The 20,891-nt window shown below is 43.4% G+C and overlaps 1 protein-coding gene across 1 annotated transcript in view; it reads left to right on the top strand.

Annotated features, from left to right (window-relative positions):
• RFC4 (replication factor C subunit 4) overlaps nucleotides 1-20,891 on the top strand; it is a 98,131-nt gene that overhangs the window by 7,980 nt on the left and 69,260 nt on the right. The window contains exon 2 of the mRNA XM_077290422.1: nucleotides 4,504-4,582. Coding sequence (XP_077146537.1) covers nucleotides 4,504-4,582 — 79 coding nt within the window. The remainder of the gene's footprint in view (nucleotides 1-4,503; nucleotides 4,583-20,891) is intronic.

The following is a 20,891-nucleotide window of genomic DNA, read 5'->3' as shown; positions in this document are numbered from 1 at the left end:
ATATGAGGACAGAGGACGGGCAGCGCTCACTGCGCCTGCCTAAGGCATGACAAAAGAGCGCAGGCGCCGGCTGATTTGAAAACAGCGGCGAGGAGGCGGCGCCAAGAAGACTTGAGTAACGGCTGTGTGGCGTCTGCAGGGGGGGGGAAGACCTGCCTCCAGGACTGAAGAAAAGGTATTTAGGACAAATTAAAAAAACTGATTATTTCTGCAGTTATAGCACCAATAACTAAAAGAGCCACCTTCTCAGAAAGAATGCAGCTCTTTTAGTGGCAATTTTGGTTTCAAACGCCTGGGGGGGTGACAGGTTCCCTTTAAATATATTCTGGTTCCAGAAAATGTGTTACTCCTTGTAGAATGAACATTCCTAAGATTGTTTGGTATATTTTCTATATCAATCTTTCACTGTTTTCGTAATGTTTGTATATGCCCTTTCTGACGTAGGATGCAAGCCTGTGGAGGCGGTAAGCCAAACCTCCAACTCCTCCATTTCCCTGACTCCCGACCTCACAGCACTGGTCACTACTGATCATTTACATAAAGTGCAGCACAGATTCCTCTCAGCTAAAAGCCGAGATCCTTAGATCAGGAACAGAACAGACAGTTATAGGACATTTCATAACTTTCCCAGATTCTTATGACAACATTTGCAGCACATTCTGCACTGTACTACTGTCTGTACCCAATGTATTATATATTTTGGGAGTCTGAGTTGATCCATTTTATACCAACTCCACCAGAATGGACACCGACTCCACAGTCCCGGTAGGATGTAGCAGTGCATTCTATATTGGGCTCTAGAGCTGAGCCCATTCCATACACAGTGTGTGCCGGCTGTGCTGTGCAGGAGGCATCCATTGATAACTGCAGCACTGTGCGCACTTCACATGTCTGCAGACTTTCATGAGAAACCTTAAAACCCCTTTAACAAATTGCTCTACTGTTATCAATAAAGGTTTTCAACTTGAATCTTTTGGTCTTTCAGAGACTGTTGGATTTATTCGTTCCTATTACTTCAGTTGTTGTGTTTTTTTTTTTTTTGTGTAATTTACACCAGACTGCTTAATTTGGAGTCTACCATTTCATTAACACTATGTAAATCTGTTTGTACACTAAAGGTACCTTCACACTAAGCGACGCTGCAGCTATATCGACAACGATGCCGATCGCTGCAGCGTCGCTGTTTGGTCGCTGGAGAGCTGTCACACAGACCGCTCTCCAGCGACCAACGATGCCGAAGTCCCCGGGTAACCAGGGTAAACATCGGGTTGCTAAGCGCAGGGCCGCGCTTAGTAACCCGATGTTTACTTTGGTTACCAGTGTTAAATGTAAAAAAACAAACACTACATACTTACATTCGCGTCCCCAGGCGTCCGCTTCCCTGCACTGTGTAAGCGCCGGCCCTAACAGCAGAGCGGTGACGTCACCGCTGTGCTCTGCTTTACGGCCGGCACTGACACATTCAGTGCAGGTAGCTCTGAGCAGCAGCGCGGACGCCGGGGGACGTGACAGACATCAGAGGGTGAGTATGTAGTGTTTTTTTTTTTTTTTTTTTTTTTACTTTTACAATGGTAACCAGGGTAAATATCGGGTTACTAAGCGTGGCCCTGCGCTTAGTAACCTGATATTTACCCTGGTTACCATTGTAAAACATCGCTGGTATCGTTGCTTTTGCTGTCAAACACGACGATACACGCCGATCTGACGACCAAATAAAGTTCTGAACTTTCAGCAACGACCAGCGATATCACAGCGGGATCCTGATCGCTGCTGCGTGTCAAACACAACGATATCGCTATCCAGGACGCTGCAACGTCACGGATCGTTATCGTTGTAAAGTCGCTTAGTGTGAAGGTACCTTAAGGATACACTTTACACTATCTGAGGTGGGGGTCATTCCATGTCAAGTGAACCAATGATTTTTACCACTATATTTTTAATTCTTTTGAGATTTTGTTATTTGGTAATAGTGTGTCAGAGAATGCAAAATGTGAAGAAAAAAAAAATGCTAGATTTTTTTTTTAAATTTTTTATTGATTTTCAAAGTTCGGAAAAAGTGCGAATTTCGGTGTTGCCTGCCTTTACATTTCTCCCCATAACTCAGGCTAGAAAAGAGATAGAGAAACAAAATAAACACCATTCTACTCAGAACTGTACAGGCTTTCACCAGATATGTCACAAGAGTATCTTTGATAATATTTTACCTATGCGAACGCAAGCGCAAAACTTTAAACCGCATTTCCGAAAAAAACGTTTAATTTAAAAATTTCAAAAACTGCACATGTGCCTGCTATGCTCCTATTCACTTCTGTACCTAAATACAAGATGGGATCATGATGGGATCATATTTTAAAAAATAAAACTATTACAGTGTCAGTTCAAAAATCTTGATTTCAGATCTGCTCAGCTTGTGGTCTAACAGTGTGAGGTCTAGATTTACCAAATAATCCATGATTGCTAGATATTACGGTATTATTTATTATGTTACAGAGTATTAGAAGCAGGAGAGGACAGAGGAGAAGCTTTGTTAGGGCTGAGGATGACCAGGGGTAGACAGTGACTGCAGAGCAGAAGACAGGCCGGCAGCTCGGGCCTCCACAGACCGTATTCACACCAAATCTTATCACCCAGGCAACTCCTCAAATGGAGGGAGAAAAATATTCTTACCATCCAGTTCATGTATTGTACAAACCAGGACTACGAAGAGGAGGAGGAGAGTTTGTTATAACATCAGTTACAGGAAGCAGAACCCATCACAGGGACTCCGCAATACCGGACTGTCATTCCATGTAGTGGAAATAAAGACAGTGACGTCCATGAGGTGGTAGAAGGCGGCACAAGATCGGCAATGGATGACATAACTGGTGATGTGACCTGTGAATATGATCGGCGCTGGCGGCTACTGGACTCTCCAAACATTGTGAAAATGAAGACGTAGAAGTGACTTTTCTGCACCTTCTGGTCCAGCACCGTCCTTTGTGTATCCAAGAAAATCAGACATTGTAAAAGTGAACAAAAATCAGATAAAACTCAGGTGGAGCCGAGCACCATGACAGGCCGTGCATACTCTGACACAGAAGGAAACGGCCATTGCTAGTGAGCACTTATGGGCAAGATGACATTTCACCCACTAGAAGGGACACATTGATGACGCCAGTGTAAAAACCTACTAATTGTTTGATTAGTTCATATTTTATTTAACTACTGGACTATTCTTCTTAAACACTTCAGAAATGACATGTTTAGTGATATAGTAGAAAAAAAATCGTTCCATGTATAAATAGGTGGTAGAAATATTGGTTCTTTTAATCTTGTTTTTAACATATAATTAGGATCAGACTGTATTTAGAAAACCACACTTGAGGATGTGATCACGTTTTATCTTTTGGTTTGTTCAATGAATTCAGGTTGAAAATGCTGAGCAAGTTGTGTTATGATGATTAAGATGTATTTATTCTGGCACTTCAGTAGTTTTTTGTGTTTCTTTATTGATACATATAAATGCTGAATTCAGTAAGTTGTAATTTGAAAAGAAAAAAGGAAGAAACTCACACAAACATAAAATCAGATGATTCAAGGCTTAAAAAAAAAAATACAAATGTTATAGATCCCAAGTTGAATTCCAGTACAAATATAAACAAGGACACAAGTAACACACATGCATGTTTTCACAATTTTAAAACATACGTTTTTTTCAGAATTGCGCCTCAAAATTTTTAATTTGATTTCTCCAAAACAAAATATAAAGAAACAGTCTTGTGACATATCAAATGAAAGCCGGTACCGTTCTGAGAAAAATGATGCCTCTCCCACCTCTATATCTTAATTCTAGCCCGAGATATGATAAAAAATGTAAAGCCATACCAGGCCAAAATCCATGCTTTTTCAAAACTTTAAAAATCTGTAAAAAATTAACTGATGAAGAAAAAAATTCTAAACTTTTAATTTGTAATTAACTAAAGTTGTACTTCATAAAAACAAAAAATAAAAAAAATCTAAAGACGTAAGGTAAAAAAAATATTCATATTTGGATCACTTGATATGGAATGACCCGTGGTTGACTTTTTGATTTTTTTTTTTTTTTTCCATTGTTGGCATCCACCTCGGTATCATGAGATTTGTTATCACAAAGTATTTGCTGTACTTATTAAAAGTCCTGTGTCTTTTTGGATTTGCTGGTAATCTGGTTTGCTTTCTGTGTTTTTTTTTTTTTTTTTTTAATTGTTTCACATTTTCTATTTGGTGTAATGTTTGTAGTTGTCATATGAGGGCACTCTAACGTAACATTTTATTATCTTTACACTATCCTTTATTGTAATTGTGTGTTTTTTTTTTCTTTTTCTTTGATTTTATAAACCTTTTAATACTCTACTCGACTAATGCATTTGACTACAAAACCTACATTAGTTTTGTGACAGTAAGAAACATGGCTTGAATTCCTGATTGTGATTGCATATCGTGCTTTTTGTTTCATCTTGTATTCATCATATGGTTTCTGTGCAGCCGTCCCAAATGTGTGGATGAAGTTGCTTTCCAAGAAGAGGTGGTGGCTGTGCTGAAGAAGTCACTGGAAGGAGCTGATGTAAGTAAGTCATAGAGAGCTTGTTTTGGATTACCAAAACAATATATTCACAAATACAGTATCTTTAATGCATACTAAAACACAAGGACAGACATAGACAGCGACATGATTTTCCTGCAAAATGCACAGGTTGTGTACAGAGGTATGGGTTTTAGCCACTGTAGTCAGTGAGACCCAAACACACATATTCAGGTTTTATTCTGTTTTTCCCCTTTCTCCATTTGAAATCTGTCATCTTCAAATTGTTTTTCTCTAAAGAGGCAGTCTTTTGCGAAAGCTTTCACACCCTTGGCATTTTCCGTGTCTTTCTACCTCACAACCTACAATTTCAATGTTTTGTTGTTTTTTTATGAGGGTTTGCATCAGTTCATGTTCATAACATACCTACAACTGTGAACATTAGATTTTTTTTTATTGCAAAGCAAACAACAAATAGGACAAAATAACTGAAAATGTATTTGTGCATTTCGCCCCACCCCGCCCCTAAAGTCAGTACTTTGTAGACCCTCCTTTTGTGGCAATTCCAGTTGTAAGTCGCGTTTGATAAGTCTCTGAGCTTTCCACATCTTGTCACTGAGATTTTTGCTCATTTTTCAAGGCAAAATTCTCCAGCTCCTCCTTTCCTCTGAACAGTAATCAAGTCTGGCCATAGATTCTGAATTGGATTAAGGTCTGGGCTTTGACTAGGCTACTCCAAAACATTTACACGTTTCCACTTAAATCACTCTCCAATCACTGACAAATTGAAACAGATTTTGCTCAAGGATATCCCTCCATTTTGCCTCATCCACCTTCCCCTCAACTTGGGCCATGTTCCTTGTCCCTGCTGCTGAAAAACATCCCTGCAGCCTGATGTCCCCACCATGTTTCACTGTGGGGATGGTGTTATTGGGGTTATGAACTGTGTTGGTTTGATGCCAGATATAGCGTTTACCTTGTTGGTTTAAAAGTTCAATTTTGGTCACCTCTGACCAGCACCTTTCTCCATACATTTGGGGAGTCTCCCACATGTATTTTAGCAAACGCAAAGCAAGCCTTACACACACAAATGGTAAGTAAAGGCTTTTTTTCTATTCGCCACGACAGCACCCACTGAGAGAGGGGATCCGCCCCTGGGAACAGGAAACCTACAGAGAGATAAAAGGGGCGGCCCCCCCTCGCTCCTCAGTTGGTTTCCTGTTCCTAGACGGGAACCCACAGAGAAGACTCTATGGAGTTGCTATCAAGAGGAAGACCCGCCTGGACTGCCGCCTGTACGACTCTGCTGAGCGGCAGGGGCTCCAGAGCGGGTAAACAGAGACGGGGGGATGATCCTGTGGACCCCTCATCTGCTGAAGCCATCAACAGTCTCCCTGCTGGGACACTGTTGTATGAGGCCACCGATGTTGCAGAGCGGCACCTACCTCGTCCAGCCCGGGGTCCGGGGCAGGTAGGAAGATATGCTCCTGGTGGAGCTGCGGTAGGCTGGCGTCTCCCCGGGGGTTTTTTTGTTCCCCTCCTGGTCCCTCCAGAGTGAAGCTAACAGGGCTGCAGGTACAGCGCTAGAGCGTCTTCCAGCGTGTAGCAGAGACGCCGGCGCATGCGCAGTAGCAGCGGCGTCCCGGAAATGCTTGGTTCAACTTCCGGGGTCGCGGGGGCAGCCTGGGCTCGTCTATGGGCGCAGCGGTTGCCGGTAATTACTGCAAGCATCTGCGGCTGGAGAAGGAGACTGCGGGCCACACACCTGGGATAATCGCTGATCTCCTCTGTTGATCAGGTATAAAAAAAAAAAAAAAAAGGGGAGTGCTTTCTCAGCTGTGAGGCACAGGCGGTGCTATATAAGGCAGTTTAGAGCTCTCCTGGTTGCGCAACATGTCGTCCCAGGAGGATATCGAGCGCCCACTGGAGGATTTAATCCTGCCTAGTGGTGATGCCAAAGAGAAAGGCAGTGGACACTCAAAGAGGAGTGACTCCACTGAGAAATCGGTGAAAAAGTCAGGCCGCTCTGCACCAAAAGCTGATCGTACAACCCGGCAGACGGTATTTAACCTTACTCCTGGGTAAATGTGTAGCTGGCTTTATGGGGGCTAATGGTAGTTTCTCCTGCTTCTATCTTATAGGGTAAGCGGACGGAGAAATCTAGGCACAAGCAGTGTGCGATGTGTAATGAGCCCCTGCCGGACTCCTATATTAAAAGATTATGTCAGAGTTGCATAGATTACACCTTGCAGCAGGAGAGTTCGGTAGGGATGAAGGAGATTCGTCTCATGATAAGGGAAGAACTTCAGTCCTTGGGTAGTAGTCCGGCGGTGAATGTGGGAAAAAGAACCAGGAAGGCGCCTTCTCCTGCAGCAGACACGTCAGCAGAAAGTGGGGAGGTCAGCTCAGACGTTTCTCAAAGATCGGGCTCCTCGGATGACGAGGATTACGTCTGTTTCCCTACAGACAGCGTAAATAGTCTGATTAAGTCAGTGAGGGGTACTATGGGAGTATCAGAGTCTAAAGAACCTCAGACACCTCAGGACGCTATGTTTGCTGGTCTTTCGCAAAAGAAAGGCCATGTATTTCCAGTGAATCAGGCCATCAAGGACCTGGTTAAACGGGAATGGAATAAAGGACAAAAAGGGTTTGTGCCAGTCTCATGTAAAAGGAGATACCCCTTCGATGATGAGGACTTGACCACTTGGTCCAAAGTACCTAAAGTGGATGCGGCTGTGGCATCCACCTCCCGCCGTTCCTCCCTGCCAGTCGAAGATGCAGGTTCATTATCAGATCCTATGGACAGGAAATCTGACACAATACTTAAAAAGTCATGGGAGACCTGTGTAACTGCCTTTAAACCTGCAATTGCAGCCACATCTACTAGCAGGTCTATGCTAGTTTGGCTCGACCAGCTGGACCAAAACATTAAGGCCGGAGTTTCCAGGGAAAAATTGCGCTCCGCTATTCCTTTAATTAAGGGGGCTGCAGCATTTATTTCTGATGCCTCTATTGACTCACTCCGTCTAGCGGCCAGAACGGCCAGTCTTACTAACACGGCTCGTAGAGCCTTATGGCTAAAAAACTGGAAAGGAGATGCCCAGTCCAGGTCCAAATTGTGTGCCATACCCTGTCAGGGTGAGTACCTCTTCGGAACAGTGTTAGACGAAATACTCACTAAGGCGGGTGAAAGGAAGAAGGGGTTCCCTAATCCCTTTATTCCTTCTTACAGAAGGGCGTTCAGGAAGCCACCATTCGGCAAGAAGGGAGGCTTTAAAGACCGATGGAATAATAATAAAGAATTCAAACAAAAAGGAAATCTATTCAATAAACGTCCCTTTAAGCCAGCGGATAAATTCCGTTGACCCGGTTCTGCCAGTGGGAGCTAGACTTCTACACTTTGCAGAGCAATGGAAGGAAATAACGGTCAATCCGTGGGCCATCAATTTAGTTTCTTCAGGCCTCGCTTTAGATTTCATCCAAACACCTCCGGATTCCTTCCTTCTTACATCCTTAAAATCTAGGCCTCAGCAGGAGGCCCTGGAAACGGAAATTAGATCCCTCATATCCAAACACGTATTAATAAAAGTACCACCATCCCAGATAGGGAAGGGCTTCTACTCCCCCTTATTTCTAATTTCTAAGCCGGACGGCTCTTTCAGAACCATAATCAATTTGAGAAAATTAAATTCCTTTATAAAACCCAGAACATTTAAAATGGAATCTATTCGTTCAGCTATTAAAAATTTGTTTCCAAATTGTTACATGGTAGTATTGGATCTTAAGGATGCTTACTACCATCTCCCCATACACCAGTTACACCAAAAATTTCTCCGGGTAGCAGTGGTTATAGAGGGGCAGGTCTGTCACCTACAATACCGGGCTATGCCATTTGGTTTATCCATGGCTCCAAGGGTTTTTACCAAATTACTATCAGAGGTAATGTCCTTCCTACGAGTAAGGGACACACTAGTAATTCCGTATCTAGATGACCTGTTGATTGTAGGTAGAGATTCCCTACAGTGTGAGAGGAGGTTGGGGGAAGTAGTATTTTCTTTGCAAAAACTGGGCTGGATTATAAACTGGGAAAAATCCAGGCTCCAGCCTGTGACATGTCAGAAATTTCTGGGGCTCCTATTGGACTCAGTTGACCAGATATGTAGGCTTCCTGATGAGAAAAAGACCACCATAATACATAAAGTGAGTATAGCCATCAGTAAGCGTAGTATGTCATTGAGGAATGCCATGTCTTTATTAGGTTCCCTGACTTCCTGTCTTCCCGCTGTCCAATGGGCGCAATTCCACACTAGACAGCTACAGAAATTTGTATTACAAGAGGACATTAGGAGGGAAGGAAAGCTGGATGACACAGTCGTTCTAACGTCAGATGTAATACACTCCCTTGCATGGTGGTTAGATTGGGACAATCTATCTAAGGGAGTTTTATGGGTTATCACTTCATCCACTAACGTTACCACGGACGCTAGTCCCGATGGCTGGGGAGCACACTTTCAGGATCAGGTAGCCCAGGGTCTCTGGTCTTATGCAGAGCTTGAAAATTCCTCTAATGTAAAAGAGTTGAAGGCTATATTTTATTCCCTGCTCCACTTTCTCCCTCAGCTGAGAGGCTCTCACACAAGGATCTTCTCCGACAACACAACCGCAGTGGCCTATCTGAACCGTCAAGGAGGTACTCGGTCAGAAAATCTTATGGGAGTTGCTTCAGACATCATGGAGCTAGCCGAAGGTCACCTACTATCCTTGTCGGCAGTTCATATCAGAGGCATAGACAATCTTCGTGCAGACTTCCTCAGCCGCCACACTCTGCATCAGGGGGAATGGATGCTCAACAGGAAAGTGTTCAAGTTAATAACAGCCAAATGGGGTGTACCCCAGATAGACTTGTTCTCCACACGAGCAAACCGTCAGGTGAGGATGTTCGCCTCTCTATGCAGAGAGGACAATCCAGACATATTCGATGCCCTCCATATAACATGGGCATTCGACCTAGCCTATGCATTCCCTCCATGGAATCTACTGCCAGTGGTCATAAGAAAGATAAGGGAAGAAGGGGCAAGAGTTCTGCTGATAGCCCCATTCTGGCCCAAGAGGCCATGGTTTTCGTGGCTCAGAGCGATGTCAATTTCAGACCCCTGGATTCTGCCTCAGACCAAAGACCTTCTATCTCAGGGGCCGTTCCTACATCCTCAAGTGAAAGGAATGAACTTGACTGTCTGGAATTTGAGAGGCAATTACTAGAGCTTAGAGGGTTCTCTAGGGGGCTAATAAATACCCTCATGAGGAGTAGAAAGCCTTCCACTACCAGAATTTATGTTAGGATTTGGAAGAAATTTCTTGAATTCCATACTGCACAACTCTCTTCGGAAGTTCCTATATTCTCAATATTAGAATTTCTACAGAAGGGTCTGGACTTGGGACTCTCGGTTAGCACATTAAAGGTCCAAATTTCGGCTCTAGGAGCTCTATTTAATTCTGATATTGCAGGCAATAGATGGATATCTAGGTTTATTTCTGCTTGCGAGAGATCAAAACCTATTAGAGTACCACAGATTCCTCAGTGGGATCTGACGTTAGTCCTGGATGCATTGACACAAAGCCCTTTTGAGCCTCTTCAGACAGCCTCTCTGAAGCATATCTCATTAAAAACGATATTACTAGTGGCATTAGTATCTGCCAGAAGGGTGAGTGATCTCCATGCCTTATCAGTAGATCCTCCATTCCTATCAGTGACTTCTGACAGAATAGTTTTAAAAACAGATCCATGTTATCTCCCTAAGGTAGCCACTAGTTTTCATAGGTCTCAGGAGATCTTGTTACCTACCTTTTATGAGAACCACTCGACTCCAGAAGAAGCTAGGCTTCATACCCTAGACGTTAAAAGAGCTATTCTAACCTATATAGAAAGAACTAGGGACTGGAGGGAGAGTAGGTCTCTCTTTGTGTCTTTCCAGGGGAAAAACAAAGGATCCAGAGTCACAAAGTGCACACTGTCGCGCTGGATCCGGGATGCTATAATCTTGGCGTACAAATCTAAGGGAAGAGATCCTCCTCTGCATATCGGAGCACACTCCACTAGGGCCGTGTCGACTTCCTGGGCAGAAAGAGCGAACGTGCCAATACACCTTATATGTAAGGCTGCAACTTGGTCTTCGCCTAATACCTTCTATAAGCACTATAGACTAGACCTATCTGCTGCTTCTGATCTAACCTTTGGGGTTTCGGTTCTTGACTCAGTTAACCCACCCAATCTACAATCTCTGTAAATCTCTCAGTGGGTGCTGTCGTGGCGAATAGAAAATATCGGATTACGTACCGGTAATGCTCTTTTATAGAGCCCACGACAGCACCCATTCGATTCCCTCCCTTTTCTTTATTTAGTTGCACGTGGTGTCTTGTAGGGAGATGTATATAATAGAGTAAGAGGCTATGAAGTTGTAAATATGTATATATAACTGAACCTGTTGAACTAATAAGCCTGGCGGCGGTTCCTCCTTATTCTCTGTAAAACAACTGAGGAGCGAGGGGGGGCCGCCCCTTTTATCTCTCTGTAGGTTTCCTGTTCCCAGGGGCGGATCCCCTCTCTCAGTGGGTGCTGTCGTGGGCTCTATAAAAGAGCATTACCGGTACGTAATCCGATATTTTCTGCCCACTCTCCCATAAAAGCCACTTCTATGGAGCGTACGTCTTATTGTGGTTGTTTTGGTGGGCGGCCGTCTCTTGGCAGGTTTGTTGTGGTACCATGTTCTTTCCATTTGATGGGTCTCCGGGGGATCATCAGAGATGGGGATATTTTTTATAACCCCACCCTGACTTGTACGTCTCAGCAACTTTGTACCTGACTTGTTTGGAGATCTCCTTGGCCTTCATGGTGTTTGGTTAGTGGTGCTTCTTGCTTAACCCCTTAAGGATTGCAGATATGCCTTTTTAATGGGTGGCAGTTAAGGGTACTTATTCCTCAGCGCTGCTTTTTAGCGGTGCTGAGAAATGAGGCTATACCTCAGGGTTGGTCCCTGTCCAGTGATTGCCATTATTTACCGAATAATGGCAGTCACAAAAAAAGGTCTGATTTCTCACTCCTCTGATTATAATCTAACATAATCAGAGAAGAGAGAAATACCTTCGCCATCCCCCTGGTCCTCCGCGTCATCCTTTTATTTTATTTTTTTAAATTATTATTATAAATGTAGGGTGCACGCTCAGTGCGCCCACAGAGATCTGCTAACCAATACATGGCAACAATAGGGAATTTTTCCTATAGGTTCCTTTTGATAGCTGTGGTAGATCCTAGGTCTAGGGTTGTGATGGGGTTAGGGTTAGAATTGGGGTTGTTTTCAAAAGTAAAACAAATGACAATATAGCGGCTATTGCTGAGCGCAAGTGCTCCCTACTCGAGTTTGCATCAGGTGCTTCGGTATGCACGTGGTATCGTGAATCCCCAGATTTTTTTTTTTTTGTTGGGGTGTCTTAACACCCGTGAAACATGCAGGGCAGGGAGATGAGCATGTCGCTTGAGCACCCGCGATATTCAGTGCATACCTGAGCACCCAATGCAAACTGGAGTAGCGAGCACTTGCTCTCAGTACCAATGACGACATATTCAAGTATGACAATTTAATGTTCTCAAATTCTGTGTCGTATCTGTGGGTTCACAGACCATGTGGCACTTTGCACACACTTCCTTGCACACACTTCCTTGTACTATCTAAGCTTGTGACTTATGTAGGTAATTGCTTGCATCAGAAATTTTTATGGGCTTCATAGCAAAAGGGGTGAATACATATGCACAGGCCAATTTTTAGTTTTGATCCCAATAATGTAATTTATGCTTTCATTTTTCTCACTTCACCAACATAGACTATTTAATGCTGATGGATCACACACAAATTGGAGATCAAAAATATTTAAACACAGGTTGTAATGTAACAAAATAGTTAAAAACCCAAGGGGGGTGGACGGCGAATACTTTAGCAAGCCGCCATGTATTCTTCCCAATAGATCAGTACATGTCCCTACCAATGTGAATTTTCTGCTTTGATACTTGGGGACAACCTCCTTTAACAAGAGAAATGGGTATACTGTATTGTACAAAGGTTTTGGGCCTTTGTGGGGAAAAATGCTGCAAAGTACAAATTCGTTTTGGTTATTGATAAAAGTAAACAAGCTAGTGATTAATCATGAACTGTAAAATGAATCAATAGTTGGTGTTGCCGAACTTTGCCTTCAGAACGCATCAATTCTTCCAGTTTGCACTTAAACACAGCTTTTGAAAGAACTCGGCAAGGAGGTTATTCCAAACATCATGGATGCCTAACCACACATCTTCTGTGGATGTAAGCTTGTACAAGTCGTTTTATTTCTTCACGTAATCAGAGACAGAAATGTTGAGATGAGGGCTGTGTTTTCAGCTTCCTGATCAGGCCAAATTTTACAATTCTGACCAGTGTCATTTTGTGCTAATAACTCTGGAACACTTCAACGTATCCCAAAGTTTTTTAGGATGTTTTTCCGTTAACCATTGTATTTTATGGTAGTGATAAATTTAGGTCAATATTTTTTGTTTGTAAAAATATTGGAAATTTGGCAAAACCCCCCACAATTTTAACACTTTTTTTTTTTTTTTTTTCTTAATTTGTATGCCCTTAAACGAGTTATCACACAAAATAGTCAATAAATAACATTTACCACTTGTCTGCTTTACATCTGCATCATTTTTGTTGTTAGGAAGATAAGTTAACTCTTCTATCAGCAATTTCTTTTTTTTTTTTCCCATAAACTTGAAAAACAAATTATTTTTTAGGCATCTCGTCACGTTTGCAGTGACTTTGAGGGGTCTATATGACTATACCCAAAAGTGACACCATTTTAAAAACTGTACCCTTAAGTGCTCAAAACCACATTCAAGAAGTGTATTAACCCTTTAGGTGTGTCGCAGGAATTGGAGCAATGTGGAATGAAAAAAATATTAATACATTTTCCCACAAAAATATTGAGTAATCCCCAAATTGTTCATTTTCGCAAGGATAACAGAACAAAATTGACCCCAAACTTTGTTGTACAATTTCTCTTGAGTACACTGATGTGGGGAAAAAATTTTGTTTGGGCACATGGCAGGGAAGGAGCACCATATGACTTCTTACACGTAAAATTGTCTGGAACAGATAAGGGAGTCATGTCGCGTTTGTAGAACCACTGACATGCCTAAACAATGGAAACTCCCAAAAGTGGCACCATTTTGGGAACTATACTCCCTGAGGAACTTGTCTAGAGGTGTGGTGAGCACCTTGAATCCACAGGTGCATTAGAGAATTTGATAACGTTGAGCTGTGAAAATAAAAAAAATAGATATATTTTTCACACAAGAATGGTTTTTAGCACCACATTTTGCATTTACACAAGGGTAACAGGAGAAAATGGACCCTGAAATTTGTTGTGCAATTTTTCTTGAGTACCCTGATTCCCCATATGTGGGGGAAAAACTATTGTTTGGGCACCTGGCATGCCTCCGGAAAGGAGTGACGTTTTGGAACGCAAACTTTGATGGAATGGTCTGCGGGTGTGATGTCGCTTTTGGAGAGCCCCTCATGTGCCTAAACAGTGGAAACCCCCCCCCCCCCCCCCACGTGACCCCATTTTGGAAACTAGACCCTTCAAGGAATGTATCTATAAGTGTGGTGAGCACCTTGAACCCCCATCTGCTTCACAGAAGTTAATATGGAACCGTGAAAATAAAAAACATTTTTCACACACATTTTCTTCTAGCTTGAAATTTATCTTCACGAGGGGAATAAGACAAAATGGACCCCAAAACTTGTTGTGTGCAAAGTATCCTGAATACGCAGATGCCCCAATTATGGTCGAAAACTACTTTGCAGGTACAGTGCAAATGTCAGAAGGGAAGAAGCGCCAGATTTTTCTGCACTGGTTTGAGGTTGCGATGTCACATTGGCAGATTTCCTGAAGTGCCAGAACAACTGAAATCCCCAGTCATTGACATTTTATAAACTACCCTTCTCGATGAGTTCAGCTTTGGGTGCAGTGATCATATTAACACCACATGTAGATATGCCCCCGATGTATCCTGAAAGATGAGAAAAAGAGGTTAGATTATACTCATCCAGGGGTGGTCCCGTTGCAGTCTGGTCCGGGGCCTCCCATCTTCATAGGATGATGTCCTCTTCTTGTCTTCATGCTCCTGCTCCAGTGCAGGCGTACTCTGTCTGCCCTGTTGAGGGCATAGCAAAGTACTGCAGTGCGCAGGCGCCGGGAAACGTCAGAGAGGCCTGCGCACTGCAGTACTTTGCTCTGCCCCCAACAGGGAGATAAAGTCCGCCGGAGCCGCAGCGTGAAGACAGGAAGAGTACATCATCGTAAGAAGATAGGAGGCCCTGGACCGGACCGCGACGCCCATCGGATCGGACCGCCCCCCGAGGTGAGTATAATTTAACCTCTTTTTCTCATCTTTCAGGATACATGGGGGGGCTTATCTACAGCATTCCAGAATGCTGTAGATAAGCCCCTGATGCTGGTGGGCTTAGCTCACCTTCGATTTTGGGGGTGACAGGTTCCCTTTTAAGGCTAAGTTCACACGTTGCAGAATTGCCGCGGAAATTTCCGCGGCAATTCTGCGCCTCCTGCCGCGGGTATATCGCATGCAGAATTAGCATGCATATACCCGCAGAAAACTAGTGTTTTGCAAGCATAATTAGCTTGCAGAGTGCTAGCGTTTTCCAAGCGATCTGTAGCATCGCTTGGAAAACTGACTGACAGGTTGGTCACACTTGTCAAACATAGTGTTTGACAAGTGTGACCAACTTTATACTATAGATGCAGCCTATGCAGCATCTATAGTAAAAGATCGAATGTTTAAAAATAATAAAAAAAATGGTTATACTCACCTGCAGACCTCTGCGGCGTCCGTTCCTATAGCTGGAGTGCAGTGAAGGGCCTGCGATGACGTCACTGTCTTGTGATTGGTTGCGTGAGTCACATGAGCGGTCACGCGACCAATCACAAGACATTGACGTCATCTATAGGAACGGAAGAGAGATCATGCACCAATGAGAGGCGGGAACACTTCGGGGGCCATCAGAGGGTGAGTATTAGGACTATTTTTTATTTTAATTCTTTATTTTTGACCAATTATATGGTGCCCAGTCCGTGGAGGAGAGTCTCCTCTCCTCCACCCTGGGTACCAACCGCACATGATCTGCTTGCTTCCCGCATGGTGTGCACAGCCCCGTGTGGGAAGTAAGCAGATCAATGCATTCCTAGGTGTGCAGAATCGCCGCGATTCCGCAATTTTAATGAACATACTGCGTTTTTTTCTGGAATGCGATTCCGCTCAGGAAAAAAATGCAGCATGTGCACAAAAAATGCGGAATGCATTCTATTACATAGGATGCTTAATGTAAGCGTTTTTTTCGCGGTTTTATAGCGAAAAAACGCGAAAAAAACGCGAAAAATATGCTACGTGTGCACACAGCCTAAAGGAGGTTGTCCCCAAGTATCAAAGCAGAAAATTCACAGTGGAAGGGACATGTAGAAAGAGTCCCTTGGCGCATACTTTGATCAGCAATACTTATTAGCACTGCAAACATGGGAAGCGCACACATTAGTGTCACAAAAGAAAGCGTGCCAAAAATTGAGTATGGATGCTCAGCGCAGAATGCAAATTTCTCAGCCCACCAATCATAGCATGCCACATTGATTTATTTTTTTTAACTTAATTGTTAAAATGCTGTGATTGACTGGTCAATCACAGCAATCGCTGACACGGAGTGGCGTTACAGCCCTCCTGATGACGTGCAAGGAAAGTCTACTATCCGAGACAGCAGTCAACATGACTCAGTCACTGTGTTTGTACGGTGGTTTGTCGGAACGCACTTCCCGCAACGCACATGTACTGCGAATGGTGTGACAGGGTTAATCACATTGGCTGTATGTTTGTATTTTTAACTGCTGCAGAATAAATTTGGAACCAATCGGACACCTCCCTGATGATTTTGCATGATGGATATTTATCTGCCTGCATATCTCAACATTGAAGTCACCATTAATCTTGCCCATATATCCAAATCAGCCCCAAACTTGCAAAGAACCTTCACCATGCTTCATTGTTGACTGCAAACACTCTGTACTGTAAGGCTCTCTAGCCCTCCTGTGTACAAACTGCCTTTTGTTGCAGCCAAATATTTTTCATTTTGACTTTAGTCCAGACCACCTGCTGAAATGTATTTTTTTTTTTTTTGTACTCCGGTTCCTATTTTGTGTTTATAGTTGATTAGATTGGCCCTTTTAAAGTTATGACTTTTTGGCTACAGGAAGCGACTAGAGGCTGTTATTTTTGCAAAAGGAGGATCTACTAAATATTAATGTCACTTTTTTGGTGAGGTGCCCATACTTATGCACCTGTCAAATTTTGTTTGAATGCAGATTGCACATTTTCTGTTAGTACAATAAACCTCTTTTCAAGGCAGAAACATTACTGTGTCCAACAGTTATTAGATATATGAAACTGAAATAGCTGTTGCAAAAAATTTTTTATAAAACATTAAGCTTAAGATTAATATGGGTGCCCAAACTTTTTCATATAACTGTATATTCGCATGTCTGTATGTTCGGAGAGAAAATGATATACCTCTTGCACTCTGTCCTTTGTTTGCTGTACAGAACTACTGTAAAGTCTATCCACTCTAAAGGCCCAAGTATATTCTCAAGGTAGCTAGTGATACCAATAACCTTTTTGGCTGTGTAAAAATGTTCTTATGGTGATGGTAAAAGACACTGACTGAGCTTTTTGGCTTCTAAAAATATAGTAGGTAGCTATCCAAGACATTTAAGTAAGCTTAGTAGGTCAATATTTAAATGCCAGTTGTAATTTTAGTATTCAGATTGATTTACAAAGTAGTAGAATCTCACTAGCCACACATCATTCTCTCTGTTAAATGATATTGTTATTGTGCTGCTGCAGGATGTCATGGATGTTATTACCAAAATTATATTCAGAAAATCACTTGCTGTTTGTTTAAATTACATTTTGTTTAATATGTTAATGTTGGCAATGTTTTTGTTTTTTGCTCATCACCGTCTGTATTAAAAATATAATATAGAAACCTTTCAGTTTTACATAGTGGCCACTACTGTTTTATTTTTTCTTTTCAAATTTAACTTTTTGTTCCTTTTATGTCACTTTTAATAAGTCCAAATCCATTAAGAAACTGAAATTCTATTGGGGGGGGAGAATAAAATAATGTGGTTGCAGAATTGTGAACACCCTCTTATAATTGGGGATGTGATTGTAGCATTTTACAGCAAAAGCCACGGTCCCTATATGGCTTGCCACGCAGTAAAGGGATCTCATTGTTGAACGTTGGCTCAAGAAAACGATACGAAAAAAAAAAATCACCAATTACATTGTTTTTGGTCGACACAGTAAAATGTAGTAAGAAACAACCAAAATGTCATATCTATCTGAAAATGGTATATAAAAAAATTAAAGTTGTCATGGAAAATGAAGAAAAATTTTTTTCACGATAAAAATAATAATAAAACTGGGTAAGTTTAGTATTGCTGTAATTGTATTGATGATCAAAATCCTATTACCACGTCATTTTTACAACAATGTGTGCCATAAAAAAACATTTCCCAAAAAAAGTTAGTTGTCTTTTTGTGTCCCCCCGCCAGTTCTTGGCACTTAGAATTTTTTTTCCTGATTTCCAGTACACCATGTGGTAAAATGAGTGGTGTCATTAAAATGTGCAGAACATTAAAAAAGTTATGGTTCTTGGAAGAAGGGGAGGAAAAACAGAAATTGGCTATGTCAGGAAGAGGTTGACACAATGGACAACCCCTTTGTGAATTACACAATTGCTATTATTTACTTCCTAAAATATATCCACTTTGAGGGAAGTTAAGTATCTTCAAAGTGGAGCAGAAAGATTCAGTGCTATTTCCCAGGTTAAATTGTATATTGAAGTAACACCGGACAGCACATAATACAGTTCTCTATCCCTCATAGGAGCATTAATTGACTTCCCATTCTCTTTAGGCCGGGGTCACACTTGCGAGTGCAATGTGAGAAACTTTCACGCGTCTCTTGCAGGGCTGCCACTAGAAATTTCGGGGCCCCATACTGGCAAAATTTCCGGGGCCCCCTTGAGACTCCGCCCAGTCTCCACCCCAGCCCCGCCTCCACGCTCCACCCCTCAAACTGTCCACAGTCCCACCGCTCTTGGAAAATCTCCACTTCTCACCTATCACACATTGACAGTTCCCATCACCAGATCACACATATAGCCGGCAGCTTTTGTTTTGGCCAGAAGATTTTTTAAGCCACCAAAATGACAAGGTAGACACTTTTGGCCAGGCACTACTCTACTGTAACCTATTAAATATTTGTTAAAATATGCAATACAATTTAGGTATTTTTTTATTTATTTTTCAATTTTTAAAATGACCTATAATACCACATACAAGGAGCAAATACCACAGCACCATGACCAGACACCATATTATCACCACAGTGACCTATAATACTATCTACAAGGCAGAAATACCGCCACACCATGACCAGATGACATATTACCACCACAGTGATCGAATAATATCAAATACAAGGAACAAATACCACAACATCATGACCAGACCACATATTACCACCACATAGTGACTGAATACTACAATACTGATCAATAATAAAAAAACCCCCCACAATACTATCACCATAAGTGACATTATACACAGGAGCTCTGTATATAGTGTATAGGTAATCCAGTGATCACCGGTGACATTATACACAGTATAGTATAGTATACAGTGTATAGTGTCAGTGTATAGGTAACACACTGACTCACCAGTGACGTCTCTAGGTGAAGTCCTTCATCTTTCATCCCGCACAGACCGCCATCACTTCATCCAGCCAGGACTCGTCTCTGCAGGAAATAACAGTTATCTCGAGTTCCGCTTGCAGAACACATTAATTTTCCCAACTTCTACATTACACCACATGAAGAAGGCGACATAGTATCACTCTACACAGTAGGTAGGACCGCCCCTCCATTTAAAACAGTACTCAAAAAATAAAATAAATACATCACTGCAGTAATAATATCCCTTAATTAGCCCCTATGGTAATAATATTCGCCATCCTAGCCCCCGTGTGTCTCATTCCTGGCGTCAGCCATATGTTCTCCCATCCTGCCCTAATGAGTATCCATCCTGCCTCATATGATCTCCCCATCCTGCCCCATCTGTCTCCATCGTATGCATCCTGCCCCATCCGTCTCCAATCCTGCCTCCAGTGTCTCCAATCATGCCCGTATCACCGTCATGCCCCCTGTGTCTCCAGTCATGCCCCCTGTGTCTCCAGTCATGCCCCCTGTGTCTCCAGTCATGCCCCCTGTGTCTCCAGCGTTCTGCCCCCTGTGTCTCCAGCGTTCTGCCCCCTGTGTCTCCAGCGTTCTGCCCCCTGTGTCTCCAGCGTCCTGCCCCCTGTGTCTCCAGCGTTCTGCCCCCTGTGTCTCCAGCGTTCTGCCCCCTGTGTCTCCAGCGTTCTGCCCCCTGTGTCTCCAGCGTTCTGCCCCCTGTGTCTCCAGCGTTCTGCCCCCTGTGTCTCCAGCGTTCTGCCCCCTGTGTCTCCAGCGTTCTGCCCCCTGTGTCTCCAGCGTTCTGCCCCCTGTGTCTCCAGCGTTCTGCCCCCTGTGTCTCCAGCGTTCTGCCCCATCTGTCTCCAGCGTTCTGCCCCAAGTGTGTCCAGCGTTCTGCCCTGGGCCCCCCGGATCGCCGCTCAAAATAAGAAAAAAAAAAAAGTTCTGCTTACCTGCCGCGCTCCTGCTCTCTCCACGCAGCTGAAGCGTGCACTCGCTGGCGACTGACAATGACTTCAGACGCCGGCGACATGCACGCTGCGGCTGACGTCAGCTGCCAGCCTCAGATTGGCTGGCGGCTGTGAACTATTGACGTGCGGGAGCGGGCCCGCACGTCAATAGCGTTAAACAGCTGCAGCGCCGGCCGCCGCTAAGGGCCCGGTTCAGCCTGCGGCTGCCGGTAGGGGCCCGGTGAGCAGATGAGGGGCCCCCTCTGCCCACCGGGCCCCATACGCCAGTCACGGCTGTAATGCCCTGATGGCGGCCCTGGTCTCTTGCATCACTACCCGGCACTGCCACCGGCACTCGGGACCGGATGTCAGCTGCATAGAAATACATGCTTCCGCACGCTTCGGTCCGAGTGCCGGTGGCAGTGCCGGGTATTGATGCGAGAGACTCGTGCGAGTTTCTCACATTGCCCTCGCGAGTGTGACCCCGGCCTTATTCTTGTTCTATAACATGAAGGG

Source organism: Ranitomeya variabilis, chromosome 2 (genome assembly GCF_051348905.1).
Source record: "Ranitomeya variabilis isolate aRanVar5 chromosome 2, aRanVar5.hap1, whole genome shotgun sequence".
In the NCBI taxonomy this organism is placed as follows: Eukaryota; Metazoa; Chordata; class Amphibia; order Anura; family Dendrobatidae; genus Ranitomeya; species Ranitomeya variabilis.
Note: the sequence above shows the minus strand (reverse complement) of the source record. Positions and strands in the feature narration are given on the sequence as shown.